At 49.8% G+C, this 19,342-nt stretch overlaps 1 protein-coding gene across 6 annotated transcripts in view; it reads right to left on the reverse strand.

The window, feature by feature from the left end:
* Nucleotides 1–655: 655 nt before the first annotated feature.
* LOC144103913 (uncharacterized) overlaps nt 656–19,342 on the reverse strand; it is a 35,036-nt gene continuing 16,349 nt past the window's right edge. For 4 of the 6 annotated variants that reach the window (XM_077636635.1, XM_077636638.1, XM_077636636.1 and 1 more), the window contains one exon: nt 656–2,887. Coding sequence is in view for 2 of the 6 variants with exons in the window: in XM_077636638.1 (XP_077492764.1) it covers nt 2,804–2,887 (84 nt within the window). In the remaining 4 variants the exon portion in view is untranslated. The remainder of the gene's footprint in view (nt 2,888–19,342) is intronic. The other 2 variants (XM_077636634.1, XM_077636637.1) reach the window with 1 other exon arrangement.

Here is a 19,342-nt window from a genome sequence, read left to right on the forward strand (position 1 = left end):
AAAATATAATGAAATTTGTGACTAGACAGTCTTGTACTCTTTGCCCTCGTTAATAAAGATTCAGAGTGTAGTAGCCTAAACAGAAGTTTCAGGATGTACTCTTTGCCCTCGCTACTGCAAATTCAAACAGAGCCTAGTAGCCTAAACAGAAGTCTTAGGATGTAATCTTTCCCTTCGTTACTGCAAATTCAAACAGTGTAGTAGCCTAAACAGATGTCTCAGGATGTACGCTTTGCCCTCGTTACTGCAAATTCAAACATAGTGTAGTAGCCTAAACAGAAGTCTCAGGATGTACTCTTTGCCCTCGTTACTGCAAATTCAAACAGAGTGTAGTAGCCTAAACAGAAGTCTCAGGATGTACTCTTTGCCTTCGTTACTGCAAATTCAAACAGAGTGTAGTAGACTAAACAGAATTCTCACGATGTACTCTTTGCCCTCGTTACTGCAAAATCAAACTGAGTGTAGTAGACTAAACAGAAGTCTCAGGATGTACTCTTTGCCCTCGTTACTGCAAAATCAGTGTAGTAGCCTAAACAGAAGTCTCAGGATGTACTCTTTGCCTTCGTTACTGAAAATTCAAACAGAGTGTAGTAGCCTAAAAAGAAGTCTCAGGATGTACTCTTTGAATTCGTTACTGCAAATTCAAACAGTGTAGTAGCCTAAACAGAAGTCTCAGGATGTATTCTTTGCCCTCGTTACTGCAAATTCAAACAGAGTGTAGTAGCCTAAACAGAAGTATCAAGATGTACTCTTTGCCCTCGTTATTGCAAATTCAAACAGAGTGTAGTAGCCTAAACAGAAGTCTCAGGGTGTACTCTTTGCCCTCATTACTGCAAATTCAGAGTGTAGTAGCCTAAACAGAAGTCTCAGGATGTACTCTTTGCCCTCGTTACTGCAAATTCAAACAGAGTGTAGTAGCCTAAACAGAAGTCTCAGGATGTACTCTTTGCCCTCGTTACTGCAAATTTAAACAGAGTGTAGTAGCCTAAACAGAAGTCTCAGGATGTATTCTTTGCCCTCATTACTGCAAATTCAGAGTAGTAGCCTAAACAGAAGTCTCAGGATGTACTCTTTGCCCTCGTTACTGCAAATTCAAACAGAGTGCAGTAGCCTAAACAGAAGTCTCCAGTCACAAGAAAACTGTTTATATGCTCAGTGTATACAGCATGTATAATGCAGTAGGCACTTGTGTGTATGAAAGGCATCTGGTTGTGGTTATGGCTTAATGCAAGGACAAAGCCAGATACTGCTACTAATGGGAATCTCAATTTACATGCTTTCAATAGTAAGACACCTGTGGAGTAAGGGTTGGAAACATATTGAAAGGTTAGTGCTTGGCAGCTTGTAGTACCAGGATGACATCTGTCTGCCTGCAAAATCAAGCAGAGCAAAACAGAATACGTACGCAAAAAACCCGGATGCTAATAGTGGAGGTGCATATACGCTCTCTAGATCCAATAACCACAGCAGAATAGGATATATAGGTTTGACTGGCTAAGAAAAAAATTATTAAAAAAAACCAATAATGTGGCATGGCCGAGGTAACGGCACACACCCATGTCAGCCACTAACAGGATCTAGAAGGGGAAGCCACAAACTAAGAGAAACAAAATGTAAACAAGCAACAACAAAAAGTCATAACAACACAAAAGTACAAGACAACAAAGATCTAACGACAAGGCATGCATGAGAATCATGATGGTGATGTGAGAAGGAACCACAAAAGGAGCAAAAGAAGTGTAAACAAGTAACAAAAAATTCATAAAAACGTACAAGGCAGCTAAAATCAAGCGGCAGGGGACGCGTCATAATTCTGATGATCTAAAAATGCGATTTCCATGAGAAGCAGGGTGACATATGGTGTGCTCACACAATATTGTTTTTCCTTCTTAACCCTGAATGCTTCCCATATACATGCTAAGACTATGTATGTTCCTGAGCGTTGTTGAATAAAACTAGTTGATAGTCCTCGTTTGTGGTGTCTCTTTAAAGTGTCCCATCCTTGCGCTGCTTCAAATGTGCTAGATTGGCATCCCAGTGTTGACTGCAATGGCAGATTCAACAACTGTAGGTATTAACAGTTATATGCGGAGAAGCAGTGCTTATAAGAGAGAAATGCACTGGGTACCAGAAAGGAATTTTTTTCTTACTGAAGCAGGGATGCATTTTATAATAGTATGAAAAAGGAAGACTTCCATGCTTTCAATTTTGTTTTAGTTCCTGTACCAAGTTTATGAGCCACCAGGGTGGAACAAGAATGGTGTTGCACATACAATACTCTTTTCATGCCTGTCATATTAACAATGAAGCTGGTTGAATCGAACACCATAGCAAACTCACTCCTTCATTCATGTGAGATTATGATTCCAAAACAATGCACGTACACAAGAATAAAGGAAGAGTAATGTCTGTTGCCAGCACCAAAGATCACCAAACCAAAATTCACCTAGGACACGCAACTGATTGGGTACTTAGGGGAATGGGCGAACAATTTGCTTGTTTCAGCCCTACATTTCGCAACCCCTATTTACTGCGGGAGGAGCAGATGGTCTTGGCTGCAAAAAAACTGTCAATCCATACAGCTCAACACAACCAAAAGCGAGATCAATGAACACAACAGCAAGGCCACAAAAGGTTGTACACATAAGCTCCAAAATGGCCTGCACCCCATATCCATATGCAGCTATCCACCGTATTCATCACAAATTACACAAAAGGATTCTGATGTGCCTAACTTGGCACATAGTCATAAGAAATACAGAGCAACAGATACACAATTTGAAAATATGTGAGCCAGAGGATATCATCTGCACAGTTTGGCCACAGTTGTCCATACAGGTTGTTCTTCCAGCATCAAGCATTCCTCCTGTGAATATGCTTGATTTGCCTGCAAAATGACATACAGAAAAGCATAAGATGCAAAAGGAAAAGCCTCAATTACACAAAAGCAGGGTTTGATACAGTAGCCACTTGCACATGTGGAAAGGTGGAAATATTTAGTGTGATCGAGGGGCATCATGGCCCCATAATGTCACAGAAGTAGCCACTAAAATGCAGGAATGCATGTCATCTTGACAAGCAAGTACGGTAGCCGAGACGACACCCATAAATAGGAGACTGATGGTATGGGCATATAGGCAACACTGATGCAACTTTAGATGTACACCCCTAGCTAAGATAAATGTCACATCCACTGCATCAAGCAAGTGCCAGGAGCCAGGAGAGTGCACCATAGATTGCAGATCGAACATGCTGTAGCAGCTCCCTATTTTATCAGCACATACGGCTTTACGCATTTCAGAGCAAATCTATCTTTGTGGATGTGATCTCAGCGACAAATTCAGTGACATTTGACAATGCACAGTCAAGTGTACAAGGAAATGCAGACATCAAAAACTAAACTACAAATCGCATTCTCTCTGCTGTGGGCACTAAGCCCGCTTTGTGCTTTCGGGCTTATGTCACCGCGATGTCGTTCTTCCTTGTTACCTTAACCGACAAGGGCGAGCACCCGTAATGCAGTGACCCTAACGCCGACAAACGGAGTAACTGCTGCAGGCATTGGTGAAACAGCTGTCTCTTTTGCCTCGGGAACTCAGCGCATTTGGACATGTCAATGTGACACTCCGCGACGCCTCGCGGAAACATTTCCGGCGAGCTCATACTCTGGACGCTAACAGTAAAAGGCAGGCAGGGGCGCCTTTTTGTTTGCCATTTCGTGTCATCAGAGAACGTTCAAACGAACTAAGTTATAAAAAAAAGAAATGGTTGTAATAGACAGAGCATCAAAAATTATCGCAGCGGATATCATGAGGTGCATGCGAGGTAATTACTTTATTAATTAGAGCCAAAAATGTCCAAAAAGTGGGCACAAGTGCCAAAAAATATGAAAACACCAGAAACAAGCAGAGCTAAAGCACGGCACTATATATGAAAACAAAGTGTCGTGCCAAGTTTGGAAACTCAAAATGGGCAATCGTGGAACTTGATTAATTTAGGCAAAAAGGGGCAAAGAGGCGTCAATGATTTCGCACTCCTCTAATGCAGGCCCCGCAGTGATCTCACCACTTTTTTTTTTCGTGTCCAAGTTCACAGCTTGAGTTTGCAGTCGTGATAAAATGTTGCATGAAGCATACGTTTATTCACTTTACCCCCTTTTTCACAAAGTGCATGTTTTAACCGCACTGTTCTCGATATCTCTTGGTCCTTGCTTGCACGAGAATCCAGGGAACTCCTACGTTGTTGCATATATTTGTTACACCAAAGAATATAGGGAACATTTGAACACTACAGGTGGCAACTCAAGCCTGCAACGTAAGGCAGACAAGGCAGCATTGAGAGAAAAGACTTTTTAAATGAGCCCCTCCCTGTTCTAAGTGACCATATACCGCCTGGCTGTGCGATAGTCAATGTACAATTAGTATCCGACTAGACATACGACACCACAATGCAGTAATTTCTGTTAACAAACAAACGATTTTTCTACTTTACTGCTGCTATTCTAACCCAACATCTTAGTTTTCAAGGAATTGACAAGTTAAAGGGACACTGAGGACAAATTGAACTTGGCTTGTATCAATAGAATACCAGCTCCTGATCACAAAAACGCGCTCTTACTGAAACCAAAGCTCTTGTAAGGTAGAAAATAGCAAGAACGAAAATACAGGTATTGCCGCCACAGGCCAATCTCGCAAGTACAAGCATGGTGACGCCATAGGACAAGAGACGCCACCTTGGAGGAATTTTCCGTCCTATATGTTCGCGCAAATCTCTGAGGCTGACAAAGACAGGTTGCGCAGTTCAATATTAAAGGAAGTTTTGTTTTATAACCAATAGTGCACTTTTATAACACAAGGAAGGCAGACAAAAGACAACCTGAATGTTGGAAGCAAACAAAACCAATGCTTGGCGGCGCCACAGGCAGCCAGGAGAGTTTCGATTTATTGTAGCGCTTCGAGTCTATGAGCTTTGAGTGCACTGTGGTTTTGTTTTTGATGCGCCTCGATTTACAAGCACCGAACAGCTGAGGAACTCCAAGTGCCACTTCAAGTGCTAGTTAACCTTTGAAGGACCCTGTTAAGGGCACAGGGTAAGGTAAAATTAGAAAAAAATCGTTTTTTTTTTCTTTTGGAATTTTAGAAGTTCAATTCTTTCTACACATGTTCCATGATCGCACTTTCCTCAGAAAGCCATATTTACGGCTGAAAAACGCTTTTTCCAAAACCAAGTAGTGAGCGGCCACGTCCCCTTTCAGGATTGTCAATTTTTTCAACCAAAAAGTCCACCACCTGATTTCAAAACTTGTCTAAAATCAGCTACATACAAAAAATTGTGTGGCAACTATTGTACAGCTCCTCGTTTTTAGCCAAGACAATCCAGAGACGCTTTGAACGTTTTTTCCACGTTTCTGCAACCTTCATGCAGCTGCGTCCGAGTGCTATCCCTTTCGATCAGCATTGTAAATTGTGCCGGTGTTGGTTGCTGCTGATAAGTTGAGATGCCCAGGGCAAAGAAGGCCTTCGTCAGGCGTGAATTCCACGGCAACCGCTACGCTCATCGTGAAAAAGCAAAAGGATGTCCACGACCGAATGAGATCCCGAACGCCGAACGCGCCAGCTCCTCGACATCGAAGCTTTCAAGATTTTCTCTGTGCTTCCAGGAAGAGGATGTGCTACAGAGCAGCAGCCAATATGCCTTAATGGACATGGACGGCATTTGTGCCGCAATTACACAGATTTGTGTGTGCAGAGAGTGCGGTGGAGGTGTTGAGCTCATCGAAATTGTGACAAAACGGGTAGGTGTTGCAAGCGTTTACAGTTTTAACTGTGAAGTGTGTAGTGCCGCACAACGATTTGAGACGTCGAAGAAAACTACTTCTGGCCTCTATGAAGCCAACCTCAGGTTAGTGTATGCCTTGAGGTCCATTGGTAAGGGAATGGCTGCAGGAAATATACTCTGTGCTATGCTAAACCTTCCTAAGCCGCCGACAAAGTTTGCGAAATACAATCAAGAGCTTCTAGGTCACATCGAAGCTGCTGCTCAGGAGTCGATGAAAAGGGCAGCTGACGAAGCTGTGCAGCTGAATGAGGGGGATAAAGACATCGCAGTTGCTCTTGATGGAAGCTGGCAGAAGCGAGGCCATACTTCCAATAACGGCATAGTCTCTGCGACCAGTGTAGACTCTGGGAAAGTGCTGGATGTGGAGGTTTTGTCTAAACGTTGTCCAAAGTGCAGCATCAAGGGTACAAACAGTGACCCCCTTCATAGAGAGGTGTGCCAAAGCAACTACCAAGGCACCAGCAGTGGAATGGAAGTCGCAGGAGCACTGAAAATTTTCGGCAGGAGTGAGGAGCTTCACGGCGTTCGATACGTCAAATACCTTGGGGATGGTGACAGCAAGGCTTTTATGGCTGTGAAGGCACAAATGCCATATGGTGATTCCGTTGAAATATCCAAGGTTGAGTGCATAGGGCACGTGCAAAAAAGGATGGGCACAAGGTTACGAAGGCTAAAAAAAGGAAACAAAGCAGGAAAACTCTCTGATGGAAAGAGTCTCTCGGGCCGAGGCCGACTGACTGATGCAGTAATAGACAAGCTCCAGACGTACTATGGTTTGGCCATCAGAAGAAATGTAGGAAACCTGGATGAAATGCAAAAGGCCGTTTGGGCAACCTTCTTCCACTTATAGGCCACAGACGATGACCCATGCCATGGACTTTGCCCAAAGGGACCTGATACGTGGTGTGCCTTCAACAGAAGTCAGTCAGAGGGCAAGCCATTTTTCCACAAGGAGAGTTTCCCTGCATCTGTCTTGGAGGCTATCAAACCCATTTATAGGGAGCTATCGAAGGCTGAGCTCCTAGAGAAGTGCCTGCATGGGCGAACTCAAAATGCAAATGAGTCGTTCAACCATGTTGTTTGGGAACGCGCACCAAAGAATGTGTTTGTTAGGCTTCAGACCCTACGGATGGCAACACTGGATGCTGTTCTTTCATTTAATGATGGTAGCATCGCACGGGCCAACGTTTTGAAGGCGTGTGGATTGAACCCAGGGAGCAACACCATCAAGTGGCTGAGGGAAGCTGACCATAAGCGCATGTACTTTGAGGACCGAGCAACACGACAGCTTACAAAAGAGGCCCGACAGCCAAACGACAAGCCGAAAAGCGAAAAAATGACGGCGACAGTGACTACGAAGCAGGGGGCTATTAAACCAATTACTATGGAGGCGTTTCTGCGAATAAAAAATGGTTTTTCACATCTTTTTTCTCTTAACGCTCTATTATCTCAAAACAGTGTTTTTTCTTACAAAGGTACCATTATTTCCAATGCCTTTCAAGACAGACGGCTGATTTTTTTTTGCAATCATCTACATAAGTGTTGCCAACTACTGAACTAGAATTAAGCAATTTCACTGAGCAGTTATTCTGTTATGAATTTTGAAATGCGCAAAGAAAGGCCAGATTTGTGTACTACCGGAAAAAATTTTATTAAAATCGAATTTTCAACACATTTCAAATATTCTAGTTCAGTAAAAAGAGCACAAAATTTGGCAAACAATGATATATGTATTATTAGGCTACTGTTATTAGTTAGTGAGAAACATGTACCTCAACATGGCCTAAAATGCATGGGAAGTATAGGGCTTACCCTGTGCCCTTAAGGCTTTTCAGATGATCGCCACGGCCGATGAAAAACTATGATGGCACGATGGTCGGTGATCGTACAAGGCAGCACTTGTTTATTCACACGCTCGCCCGGCAAAACATTCCTGGCTGTGCCAGTCAACTTCAAACTACCTAACGGAAATCGTTTATTCGGGACAGGAGACAAGGTACAAGGCAGTTCAGAAAAATTGCTGACGGCTTAGCTCTGTTAGGCCAGGATATACCTAGCGAAAGCGCGGAGATTTCTGCATCAGAAGAGTGCATTCACTAGATGCGCCTTTATTAATGGTTGCAACTTGAGCCGTCGTGGCAGAGTGCTAGCGTCTCCGCCTCAAACGCCAAAGGCCCTGGTTCGATTCCGAACCTCGGCACAGGATTTCTTTTTTTATTCAGTGAGTGAGTGGGCGGGGTTTCAGTGGCTCCCATGGCTAAAGCAAGACCCTGTATACTCCCACTGCGCTTGACCGCCGACGCGTTCGGTGGCTTCGGCACACTCTGACCGCACTGGTGGGGAGACTTGGAGCATGTCTCTATTTTGCACCGAGTGCGCCAGCCACCGCCGGCCTGGCCAGACTGATTCGGCTCCGCGGCGAGGTGCGCGCTGTGACGTAATTCAAAAGCGTCGGCAGTTGGGCGGAGCTGTTCTTTTCGAGCTCGGCTAATTTAATCCCTTCACAGTACATATCTGAAGGTACATGCAAGAGGGCGAGAGAGCCGATCCAGTGGACCCGTTGGATCTAACGGAAGCCGTTGAAGCGTCGTGCGCCAGCTTTAGTTTCAAGACGCCAACTTTAAACCCGACCGCCCTTGAGCACTCATCCATTTTTTGTGCCAAAAAAATCAATAAATAACTTCGCCCTTGCAACCGTGGGAGACCTCGACGCCGCCTGCTGCGCCGTGCAACCGCGCCGCTCAAGAAATCACAATCCGTTGGCCCCAAAGCCCCGACCAGCCTCCGATGGGCGCAAGGCACCGACCTTGTCTTGGCCCCTCGCGACTCCCCGCACTGGGGTTATGACATTTAGTTTGCAACGGCTGCTGAAGAGGAAGGGGGAAACGACCTGCTGGCGCCTAACCTAACCATGCCCCCTCAAAAGCATCGCATGCTCTGTGGGGCTGAGGTCGCTGAAATGCAGGCCAGAGTTTTTGCGAGAACCACGTCGTCGGGTTCGGGAACAGGATCCACCGTAACGCTGTGAAGACGGCAATGCAAATGTAAACGAAGCGACGGTAGCGACTCCCGATAGATGCCTTCAACGTGCGACGGTGGTAGCTTTCATTTCGGCAGCTGCTAGACCGCACCGCTAGCCGCCAGAAATCACGGAGTCTCCGTTTACGTCACGTTTCACGTTACTCCGTCCTGTGACGTCATAAGGGTTCTCCGTGACGACATAAGAATTCTAGAGTTTGAATTGGAGCGGCGGAAAAAACTTTTTCAACTTCGAATCCAAATTTCTTTGAAATAAATGCATCTTTCACTCCCGGACAAGTGGTAACAAAGCCATGAAATGCTGAACTATTGGATTTTGCTAACAAAAAAATGTTATAGGTTTCTCCTCTGTGTCCCTTTAAGAAAATCGATGGACAAAGCAGATAAGCAGAATGTTATGGTCCGTAGAATAAACAAGTGTACAATCACTGGCATTTTTATGACCCCATCAGATAGCTGTTGGATCCCAGACTGCTCTCAAAAACACGAGTCATAATAAATGAGACCTTTCAATGCAGCGCAGTGCATTAACTGCATTCGTTGCGTTAAGCAGTGCTCATGTGACTAGCCCTGCATGCAGGAATAAAATGCTTACAGAAATGCTGCTGCAAAAGCTGCAGACATATTACTCTTTTGGCATGCCAGAGCAGCTCTACATCCTACGTCTTACATCCATGGTTTGCGGCCATTGACTGGGAGGTATTCAACACGAGGGCTTAAAAACCCAAGCTGCACCTCGTCCGTAGTCACACCGTGAAGAAGGGACCGAGCCGGTCCTGAAACGTCGTGTTTTTCAGAAATTAACCTGGTTGGCGTCAATCATCTTTCTACTAAGCTCTAAATAACAGTAGCGTAAATGTCCACCCTAATCAGTCGTGTAGCATCGATAAGACTGATAATCGAGTCATTAGTGGACCATCTTCCTATGCATACTGCATTAGGTACGATACATACAGTCTTAAAAGTTGTCTAGAGCCAAGCGATTGTATCATCCCAGCAAGCAGCTTTATGAAAGGGTCAGAGACATCATTAGGAAGCTAGTTCAAGGGATATTAATCCTAAAAGCTACAACACTACCCAACTTGATATTGCTGAGTGTTTGTATTAACATGAAGAATTGCAATCAGTATATGATTATGTCAACATGTCCAATTTAGCATAAAACAAGGTACAGACAGAACTAATCTGAGTTACAATTGCAAATGCGGCTTATGCAAGTTGAAACCTCTATTTAAAACATCAGAGTACAAACCTCATCCAAAGAGCATCAGATTAGGAATATTCATTCGTGACCATTAATTTGGATCTTTGTAGTCATATATATATATTGTTACGGTGTGGGATGCCACGGGGTGGCCACGGGCCTGCCCAGAGAAATATAGCAGCAGTACGGAGGAGAGCCGGCGAAGCACGACCGGCGGCGGCCAAGCTTTCTCGTTCTATCTCCCTCGTGCTAGAGCCGCGCGCTCGCTCTCCGCCTCTTCTTTTATTCCCGTATCACCTTTCCACCGGGGGGGGGAGAAGTCAGGCCGTGCTTTGATGCAGGGTTTCCTGGGGCGATGCAATGTGGGCTCGCAGATAGGAAACGGTCACACTCTTCGTTGAATTCGACGTGTGTGAGCTGGGCGAAGGTGTCTGCAGTCGCCGAAGAAGGTCCCACACCGGTTAGGCTAACTTCAGGGAGTTTTATGCATATTGAGCGGCGATCCGTTTATGGGACTGCATTGCGTGAGGAAGGCATGGAGCCAGCAGGCGACGACGGCACTGATGAGGACCCGGTAGCTAAGTCGGAGTCACCGCAGGCGCCGTAGACATATCGCTTCATGTTTGAAACATGCTCTGGGAAAATGTGGTGCACACCGCATGGTCGATGCTCTGGCAGGTCTTCGAGGCGGTATGTCACGGGGCCGAGTCGGGCAACGACACGGTAAGGGCCGCGGTATCGGGGCAAGAGCTTTGCAGCACGGCCAGTCGCACGGATGGTGCGGCGAACGAGGACCAAGTCACCGGGCCGGAAGGGGGGATGTGGTGGTGCTGCCGCGTTGGCCGCTTGCACACGCGCGTGAGCCGTGAGGAGGTTGCGCTGGGCGTCGAGGCGGGCGGAATGAAGTCGTTGAGCAGATTCAGTTGTTGACGCAGTAGGATGGGGAAGGCCCAACTGCGCGTCGAGAGGGATGGAGGGCGTTCTGCCATAGACGACTGAGAACGGCGTCACATGCGTTGTTTCTTGCGCTGCAGTGTTGACTGCAAAAGCTGCAGCAGAAACAAAACGATCCCAGTTTGTGTGGGACGGAGCGACGTAGGATGCGAGTATATCCGTGAGGGTACGGTTAACACGCTCCACGAGGCCATTGCACTGCGGATGATTGACGGATGTAGTGGAATGCGCAATGCCGAAGGAGCGGAGGGCTCGCTCGAATTCATGGGACATAAAGCAGCTCCCACGGTCCGTGATGAGGCGCCGGGGAACACCGTGCCGATGAACGAGATGCTGTTCCACAAACGCGACGGCATGAGCGGACGACGTGTCTGGAACGGGCAGTGCTTCGACCCACTTGGAGAAGAAGTCGATCGCAACCAGAACATACCGGTTGCCGGCACGCATCTTCGGAAACGGGCCCAAATGATCCAGTCCAACCAGCTCGAAAGGTGAACTTGGTGGCGAAAAAGCCTGCGGGGGTGGCTTGGTTACACCTGTGGACGGTTTCCTGTACTGGCATGTCTGGCAGGACGCCACGTGTTCCTTGACATCTCGGGACATATTAGGCCACCAAAACCGCTCCGACACTCGTGCGTAGGTCTTGCCGCGACCAAGGTGACCAGCCGTGGGAGCGTCGTGTAAGCCGCGCAAGATTTGCGACCGCAGTGTTGCCGGCACAACTGGCAACCAGACGGGTGGTCGACCACGGAGCCGCTTCACATGACACAAGAGGTCGTCCTTCATTCGATAGACCCGGCGTAGTTGGCGGAGGCCTGCGCCGGCGGCGGTGCCAAGGGAGTGGATTATGGCAGCAATGGCGGGATCTTGCGTTTGTGCAGTCCTCAGGTCCGTCAAAGCCGTCACGGAACAAGGGTGGCGAGAAAGGAAATCGGCATCTTGATGGGCAGAGCCGCGCCGATGCACTATTGTGAAATTGTACTCTTGAAGTTGCAGGGACCAGCGTGCAATCTTGGCATTCAAATGTTTGGCGGACTGCAGCCAAGTGAGAGCGCTATTGTCCGTGACTATGGTGAAGTGACGGCCGTACAGGTAGGGACGGAACTTCTCGACGGCCCAGACAACGGCGAGGCACTCGAGTTCTGAAGAGTGGCGGTGGCGCTCAACGTCGGAAAGCTGGCGGCTGGCATAAGCTAGGACTTTGTGGTCACCAGACTCGTCTTCTTGCAGGAGGACAATGCCGAGCCCATCTTGGCTGGCATCCGTGTGGAGGACGATGGGGGCCGATTCGTCGTAATGGGCCAATGTAGGAGGCTCGAGGAGGGCGTGCTTGACGTCAAGAAACGCGAGCTGTTGGGCCTGCGTCCAACTCCACGGTGCATTCTTCTTCAGCAGGGCGGTCAATGGAGCGCTGCGCTTGGCAAAGTCCGGAATGAAACGACGGAAATACGAAGCAAATCCAAGGAAACTTTTGAGCTCCTTGGCGGTGGTGGGAGCTTCGTAAGCTGTAAGCGCTTTTAGCTTCTCAGGGTCGGGACGGATGCCATGCCGGCTCACAACGTGACCCATGTCACCTCCGCGAAACCGAAGAAACATTTTTTTGGTTTTAAGCGAAGCCCAGCAGAGGTAAGGGCTTCGAGGACGAGTTTGAGGCGTCTCTGGTGTTCTTCAAATGTAGCCGCGTAGACAATTACGTCATCCAGGTAGACCAACGCCATAGTCCACTTCAAATGGCCTAAGACTCGGTCCATGAGACGCTGGAAGGTGGCTGGAGCGTTCGAGAGACCGAAGGGCATACGGTTGAACTGGTAAAGGCCGTCGGGAGTCACGAAAGCCGTCTTTTCCGCATCATCGGGGTGAACAGGCACCTGCCAGTAGCCCGAGAGCAGATCTAGCGTGGAAAAATAACGGGCCCCCTTCAGGCGGTCAAGCGCATCGTCGAGGCGAGGCAGCGGGTACACGTCGCAATTAGTAATAGCATTTAGCTTCCGATAGTCAATGCAGAAGCGGAGTGTTCCATCCTTCTTGCGCACAAGGACGACAGGGGAGGACCAAGGGCTACAAGAAGGGGCAATGATTCCCTGGTCAAGCATGTCGCACACGTGCTGCTGGATGACTCTCCGTTCGGCTGGCGCTACACGGCGAGGTTGGTGATGAACGGGCCCGCGGTTTTCGGTGTTGATCCGGTGTTGAGCCCAGGAAGTGCACCCGAGTTCACCGGCACTGAGAGCAAGGCAACTGCGATGCTCGAGCAGCAAGGTCTTCAGAGAGGCGAGCTCCGCGCAGGTCAGGCTGGGTCCAAAGTTAAATTCTTCCCATGATAGGATCGCCGGCACTGGAGGGTGGCGAGGCGGGGCTTCAGGTTGCAGAGACGCCACTGGTGACCCGGGGTCCAAAACTGTGGCTGTACCCAATTGCGTGCCGGGAGTCAGCGCGAGAGGTACGCTGCTGATGTTGAGTATAAATACGTGGGCCTCTCCTTTGAGCACAGGCAGAAGGCTTCGAGGGGAGGTCATCTGACGGGCTGGAGCTGAACACCGGATGGGTTCGAACAGCACGTCTGCTGTGACCGGACTCTTAAGCTTGGCATACACCCACGTTGCCGCACCCGGTGGCAGGGTCACGGCGGACGCCACAGTCACGGTAGTGACGTCGAACAGCTTGACTCGACACGGCCACTTCGTCGCGAGGTCACGCAGAGATGCTGAGGCACGCTTGGTCGCCGACACCAGGGACTGCCACAGGGCGACACCGAGGCTGGAAACCCGGCTAAGCCAGCCCGGCCCACAGAGAGTTCGGCTCGCCCGTGGTTTGGTTCTAGTAAAATTAAGGACGACTCCGGCTTGCTGGCACCACCCGCATCCGAGGACCACTGGCCAAATAGGGCTGTCTGCGACAACAAACTCGGTGGAGATGGTATTTCCGAGTGCTGTCAGGTTGACGACGACACGTCCGACTTGCTCCACAGGGGTGCCGTTAAAAGCTAAGAGCCGGGTTTTGGCGGCTGGCAGAAGCAGGTGGGGCGCGTTAGCAACAAACGATTTGTGCAGTACATTGACAGCCGCTCCAGTGTCAACCAAGGCCTTTACGTGCCGGTCAAGCAGGGCGACGTCGACGAGCACGTAAGGAGCATCAGTGGTAATCGGAGCCGACGAAAGGAGGGGACGCGGAGAACGAAGGAGTGTGGGGACGGACGAACTCCCCCGGAGTTCCGCCAAATCGTTTCCCAACGTTGGAGGGCCGGCACAGTCCCTCGCGTAGTGTCCCCGCAGGCCGCAGCGGAAGCCGGTCATGCGGACGTCGTTACGCAGGCGTCGGATAGAGGCCGCAGTTGGGGCTGCGGATCGAGGAGCCTGCACCCGGACGCTGCGCTCGGCAGACGGTGGCGACCCCCCCGTGGCCAGCACGCCTCGATGGCGAGCGCCATGGCGGCGCGGACGGAATCGGGACGGCCAGAGCGGACCAAGCGGATGGCGTCGACAAACGCCTCGGTGCCGACCAGGGCCACGGCGTTCTGAGGCGCTCCCGGCAGCGACTGCAGAGCCAGGCGCTCAATGGCGGCGGCGAGGTCCTGGTACGTCTCCCCGGGCTCTTGACGGCGGGCTCGCAGGCGGTGGTACTGCACACGGGGTTGACCTGAGGCACCATAGTGGTCGGCGAGGGGGCCTGCCAGAACAGTGTAAGAGCCCAGCTGGTCGGGCGGCACGTTCTGCAGCAGCTCGGTGGCGCGGCCCCTCAGTTTTGCAACGAGCATCCATGCCTTCATTTGCTCATCCCAGCCTCTCGCCGCAGCAATACCGTCCAGCTGGATGCGGTAAGCATCCCACGAGATGGTGCCGTCAAATGTGGGCAATTCCACAACGTCCAACGAACACTGCGGCGAGGACGCACCCGCGCCGAGCACGCCATTGGCGGCCACGACCGCAGGCCCAGCGACGGCAGAGCCGTAAACAGCGGCGGCGGGGACGCCCAAAGGCACCTGACCTGTGCTCGGCTCGGCTGGCACCAGGCGACGGAGTTCGCGCCGGAGAGCTTCCATCTCCCCAGCCTGGGCAGTCAGACGGGCCTCCCATGCGTCCATCCGTTGGGTGACTGTATCCAGGAGGCGCTCAACACCGGCGTCCGGCTGCTGCGAAGAGCCGAGCCCCTCCGAGCACCTAGGTCTAGCGGCGCCGGCCGCCGCGTTGTCGGCGCTATCGGTTGGTGGTGGACTCCTGTCGGCTGGCACGTCGGGCGCTTGGCTCTGGGAGCGGGTGAGCGGCATGATCCCACCGCTGCCACCAAAATGTTACGGTGTGGGATGCCACGGGGTGGCCACGGGCCCGCCCAGAGAAATATAGCAGCAGTACGGAGGAGAGCCGGCGAAGCACGACCGGCGGCGGCCAAGCTTTCTCGTTCTATATCCCTCGTGCTAGAGCCGCGCGCTCGCTGCTCGCGCTCGCTCTCCGCCTCTTCTTTTATTCCCGTATCAATATATATATATATATATAAACTGAAAATTATGATATTAGCCACCCTGAAGGAGATATGAAGCTGTGAAATAAAATTTGAACATTGCTACATTATCACTGCTGACTTTCCAGAAATACTAAATACTATCTCACAGCCTTATTTATCGTGAATGACCAGTGCGTGGTAATGCTTTATGGCCAAATATGCAGCTGTAGGGACATCAGGGGATGATGGGGCACCTCCAACATTACGGTTGTTTACCCCGCCACTGCCAGACTGGCAGCCTACTTTGCGACCCTGTGCTCTTTGACACAAAATCTTGGACTTTGGAAGATCACTGTATCGATATGTAGCAGATTACGCTGTGTCGTCTGGCCGCATGGCCAGACCTATCGGGTATAAAAAAAAAACGTAGTGCATTCAAGTACAATACAAGATTCTTCCCACGCCAGTCACAGCGCCAGTGTCCTGTACCTCGAAGCATGGCGTCAGAAATGGGATACCAACGAAAGCATCGTGCTAGATACCAACGAAAACATCAAGTGCGAGAGGTATGAGCTTCATAAAAGAGAAGATAATGAAGCAGACTTGGCTGGTGCCACTTACATCAGCAAACTTGATACCAATTGTGGGTTTCATTACATACCATTAGACGAACACTCGTCCCAAATCTGCACATTCAGTACAGCGTACGGGGCTGTGGCTTAAGCTCCGCATAATAAATATTTCAAAGGAAAATCAGTAAAGCACTGGAAAGCATGCCTAAAGTGAGAATGTACTGTTACGTTTGGAGACGCCAACATGCCAAGAATATTAAAGCCACTGGGAATCATCAATCTACCGAGGCTTCAAAGGGCCGTCGATGTGGTTGCAGCGCTACGAGTGCAGGTGGTGGCGTCTACAAAGGTCTTTCCCCCCCCCCTGCTGTTTACGGGGTGAAACGGCTCCCCACTGTCTGAGAACGGCTTTGGTGAACCTGTCTTTTGTTCTCAACGCCGGACCCACCCGGGACATTTTTCTCCCGGAGGGGACGACGGGGGAGCCGGCGAGCGGCGGAACTGCAAATCAGCCGTGACAAATGCGGCCGGGTTTGACTAAGCCAATGTCTCCGGAATCCTCGTGCTTCGAAAACAACTTCGACTTAGACTGTGCGTTCCCACGCTCTACGTGAAAGCTTCTGCGAACTGCGGTGGGATCCATTCGCCCCCCACGCTACCGCTGTGAAGTGCAGGTGACTGACCTTCGACGCTCTCAATGGGACCCCCTTCGGGCTATTCATCACTGAAGCCTGGACAGCGCGGACACTAATCTGCCAGAAGTGGCAAGAGTGTGTGGCTGGGGGCGGACCCGGAAGACTGGACACGTGATCTACATCACAGTGATTCGAAGCATTTTTAATGAACTAGATTCCCCAACTAGGGACCCGGGGACAGCGGACCCTATTTAAGCAGCGATCTGGCGTGTGTTCGCCAGCTCCCGATTCACTCTTTCAATCTTTGTATAAATGTAAATAAACCCTTCAGTCTCTTCTTCACCTCGAAGACCCTCTCATCTCTTCGTCACCCCCACTACAGCAGTCTCCCGATCCGGAACCCGGGGACACCGACCTTGGTGAGAGACGGCACAGGCGAACCAGGGGCCCGCATCTAACAACTGGTTGGCAGCGGTTGGATCGACCATGCGGCGTGGTGTTGCTTCCGTGGGTGAGTGCTTGAACTTTGCTTGAGATTCGCCAGGCTTCAATTGTTTGGGTTAATACATTGAACTGCTGGGAATCGAGGGAAGTTGATCAGTGAGTCTGATTGCGTGTAGCTCACGTCAACAGTTGTTCAGCAAAGTCAAGGCTCAGAGCAGCAAACATGGATCTAATGAAGTTGCTAAGGTCAGATTTGCTGTCATTGTGTGAAGAGTTGGGTGTAGATGTAGAGGAGAAGATGAAAGTCACACATTTGCACATTGCTCTTGGAAACCGCTAATGAAGAAACAGTTAGCGATACGTGGGAACTCCTCAAAGCTGAGCGAAAGAAAAAGGAAGATGAGCAAAAGAAAGAGGAAGATGAGCGAAAGAAAGAGGAAACTGAGCGAAAGAGAGAGGAAAATGAGCGCCAACGGCTAGCGGCCGAGCGAGAGGAACGGGAGCTCAGAAGGTTACAGCTTGCGAATGACCAAAAGAAACTGGAATGTGAGAGTTCGAGAGGCATGACTCCAGAGAGAGTGAGTCAGGCCGAATCGTTTCCTATGGACAGATTGATGCAGCCGTATAAGATTGGCGAGGATCTTGGTTATTACCTCGTGAATTTCGAGAGGACGTGTGAGAAACGGGGTTACTCTAAGGAGACCTGGCCACAAAAGCTACTAATGGTGTTACCCTGTGAGGCGGCCACTATAGTCGTGAGGCTCGACGCGAAAGATGCCGATGACTACGAGAAGGTGAAAGCGAGTTTGCTAAGAAAGTACCGACTTTCGGCAGAAGAATTCCGACAGCGGTTCTGAGGTGCCAGCAAGAGAAGCAGCGAGAGCTATGCAGAATTCACATTCAGTTTGAAGGCCAACCTTACAGAGTGGTTGAAGGGCGCGGAGGCATATGACACCAAAGATAAGGTTGTCGAATGTGTAGGCCTCGAGCAGTTCTATAACAGTATCCCTGAGGCCGTTAAGTTATGGGTGCAAGACAGAGAAAATGTGAGCACAGTGGAGAAAGCTGCAGAACTAGCGGACGAATATGCAACACGGAGAAAGCTGAGTTCCGAGTCAAGCGAGTCTGAAAAGAAAGCGTTCGGTTTAAGGAAGCGTTTCATTCCCAAAAATCGATCGCAATTTAGGAATCGCGAGACAGTTGAGGGCACTAAACAGGCCCCAGAAAAAACTGAGGATCATGCCAAGCAGGCCGGAGCTCAGAAAGCATTGACGAAGGAGTTCGAGGCCAGGAAGCCGTTCCGTTGTTTCAACTGTCAGGAAACTGGACATATTGCAGCAAGGTGTACAAAGATGCGATTAGCTTTCTCATATGCCAACGACAGTGATGAGAATTTGGAACTTCTGCGTCCATATATTCACGAACTCCAAGTAAATGGAAAATTGTGCAGGGTCCTTCGGGACAGCGGGGCAACAATGGACATTGTTCACCCCTCATATGTCAAGGAGGAAGACTTTACTGGGGAAGTAGCATGGATAAGACAGGTACTAGAAAATCAGAGTGTGTGCCTGCCTATGGCAAGGGTGGTGATTTCCGGCCCGTTCGGCGAGCTAGTGACAGAAGCCGCCGTCTCGTCGGCTGTTTCATTGCAGTACCCGTATCTATTCTCCAATAAGTCAAATCAGCTGCTTTGCGATCGAGGTCAGAAGCTGGCTGAGGGGACAGTGAAAGCCCTGACTAGGTCCAAATCACGCGAGCTTGCTTCCAAGCTTAGGTACAGCCAGGAATCAGAGGCAACTGGTGAGAGGGAGGGAATTCCCGAGATTGCGAAACCAAGCAAAGAAAATGCAGTTCGAGCACATGAACAGCAGCAGGAACCTGTTACCGAAGGTAACCCCATCGATGCCAGCCTACAAGAAGCGTGCAGTCCAGACTCCATGTTATTACCCACCTCCCTGTGCATGGATCGCTTGTTGCGCGTTGACAGAGACTCCTTAATCACAGAACAGGACCACAAAGGCGGATTGCTGTATCGCCATTACAGGGACAAAAAGGGGAAGACGCTTGATCAGCTGGTCGTGCCTGAAAAGTACCGCTCTGACCTTTTAGGCCTCTGTCACGGAAACAGTTGGTCAGGGCACTTAGGTGTGAACAAAACGAAGGAAAGGCTGCTTGGGGAATACTACTGGCCGGGATGTTTCCGAGATGCTGAACGCTAC

This window comes from Amblyomma americanum, chromosome 9 (genome assembly GCF_052857255.1).
Source record: "Amblyomma americanum isolate KBUSLIRL-KWMA chromosome 9, ASM5285725v1, whole genome shotgun sequence".
Lineage (NCBI taxonomy): Eukaryota > Metazoa > Arthropoda > Arachnida > Ixodida > Ixodidae > Amblyomma > Amblyomma americanum.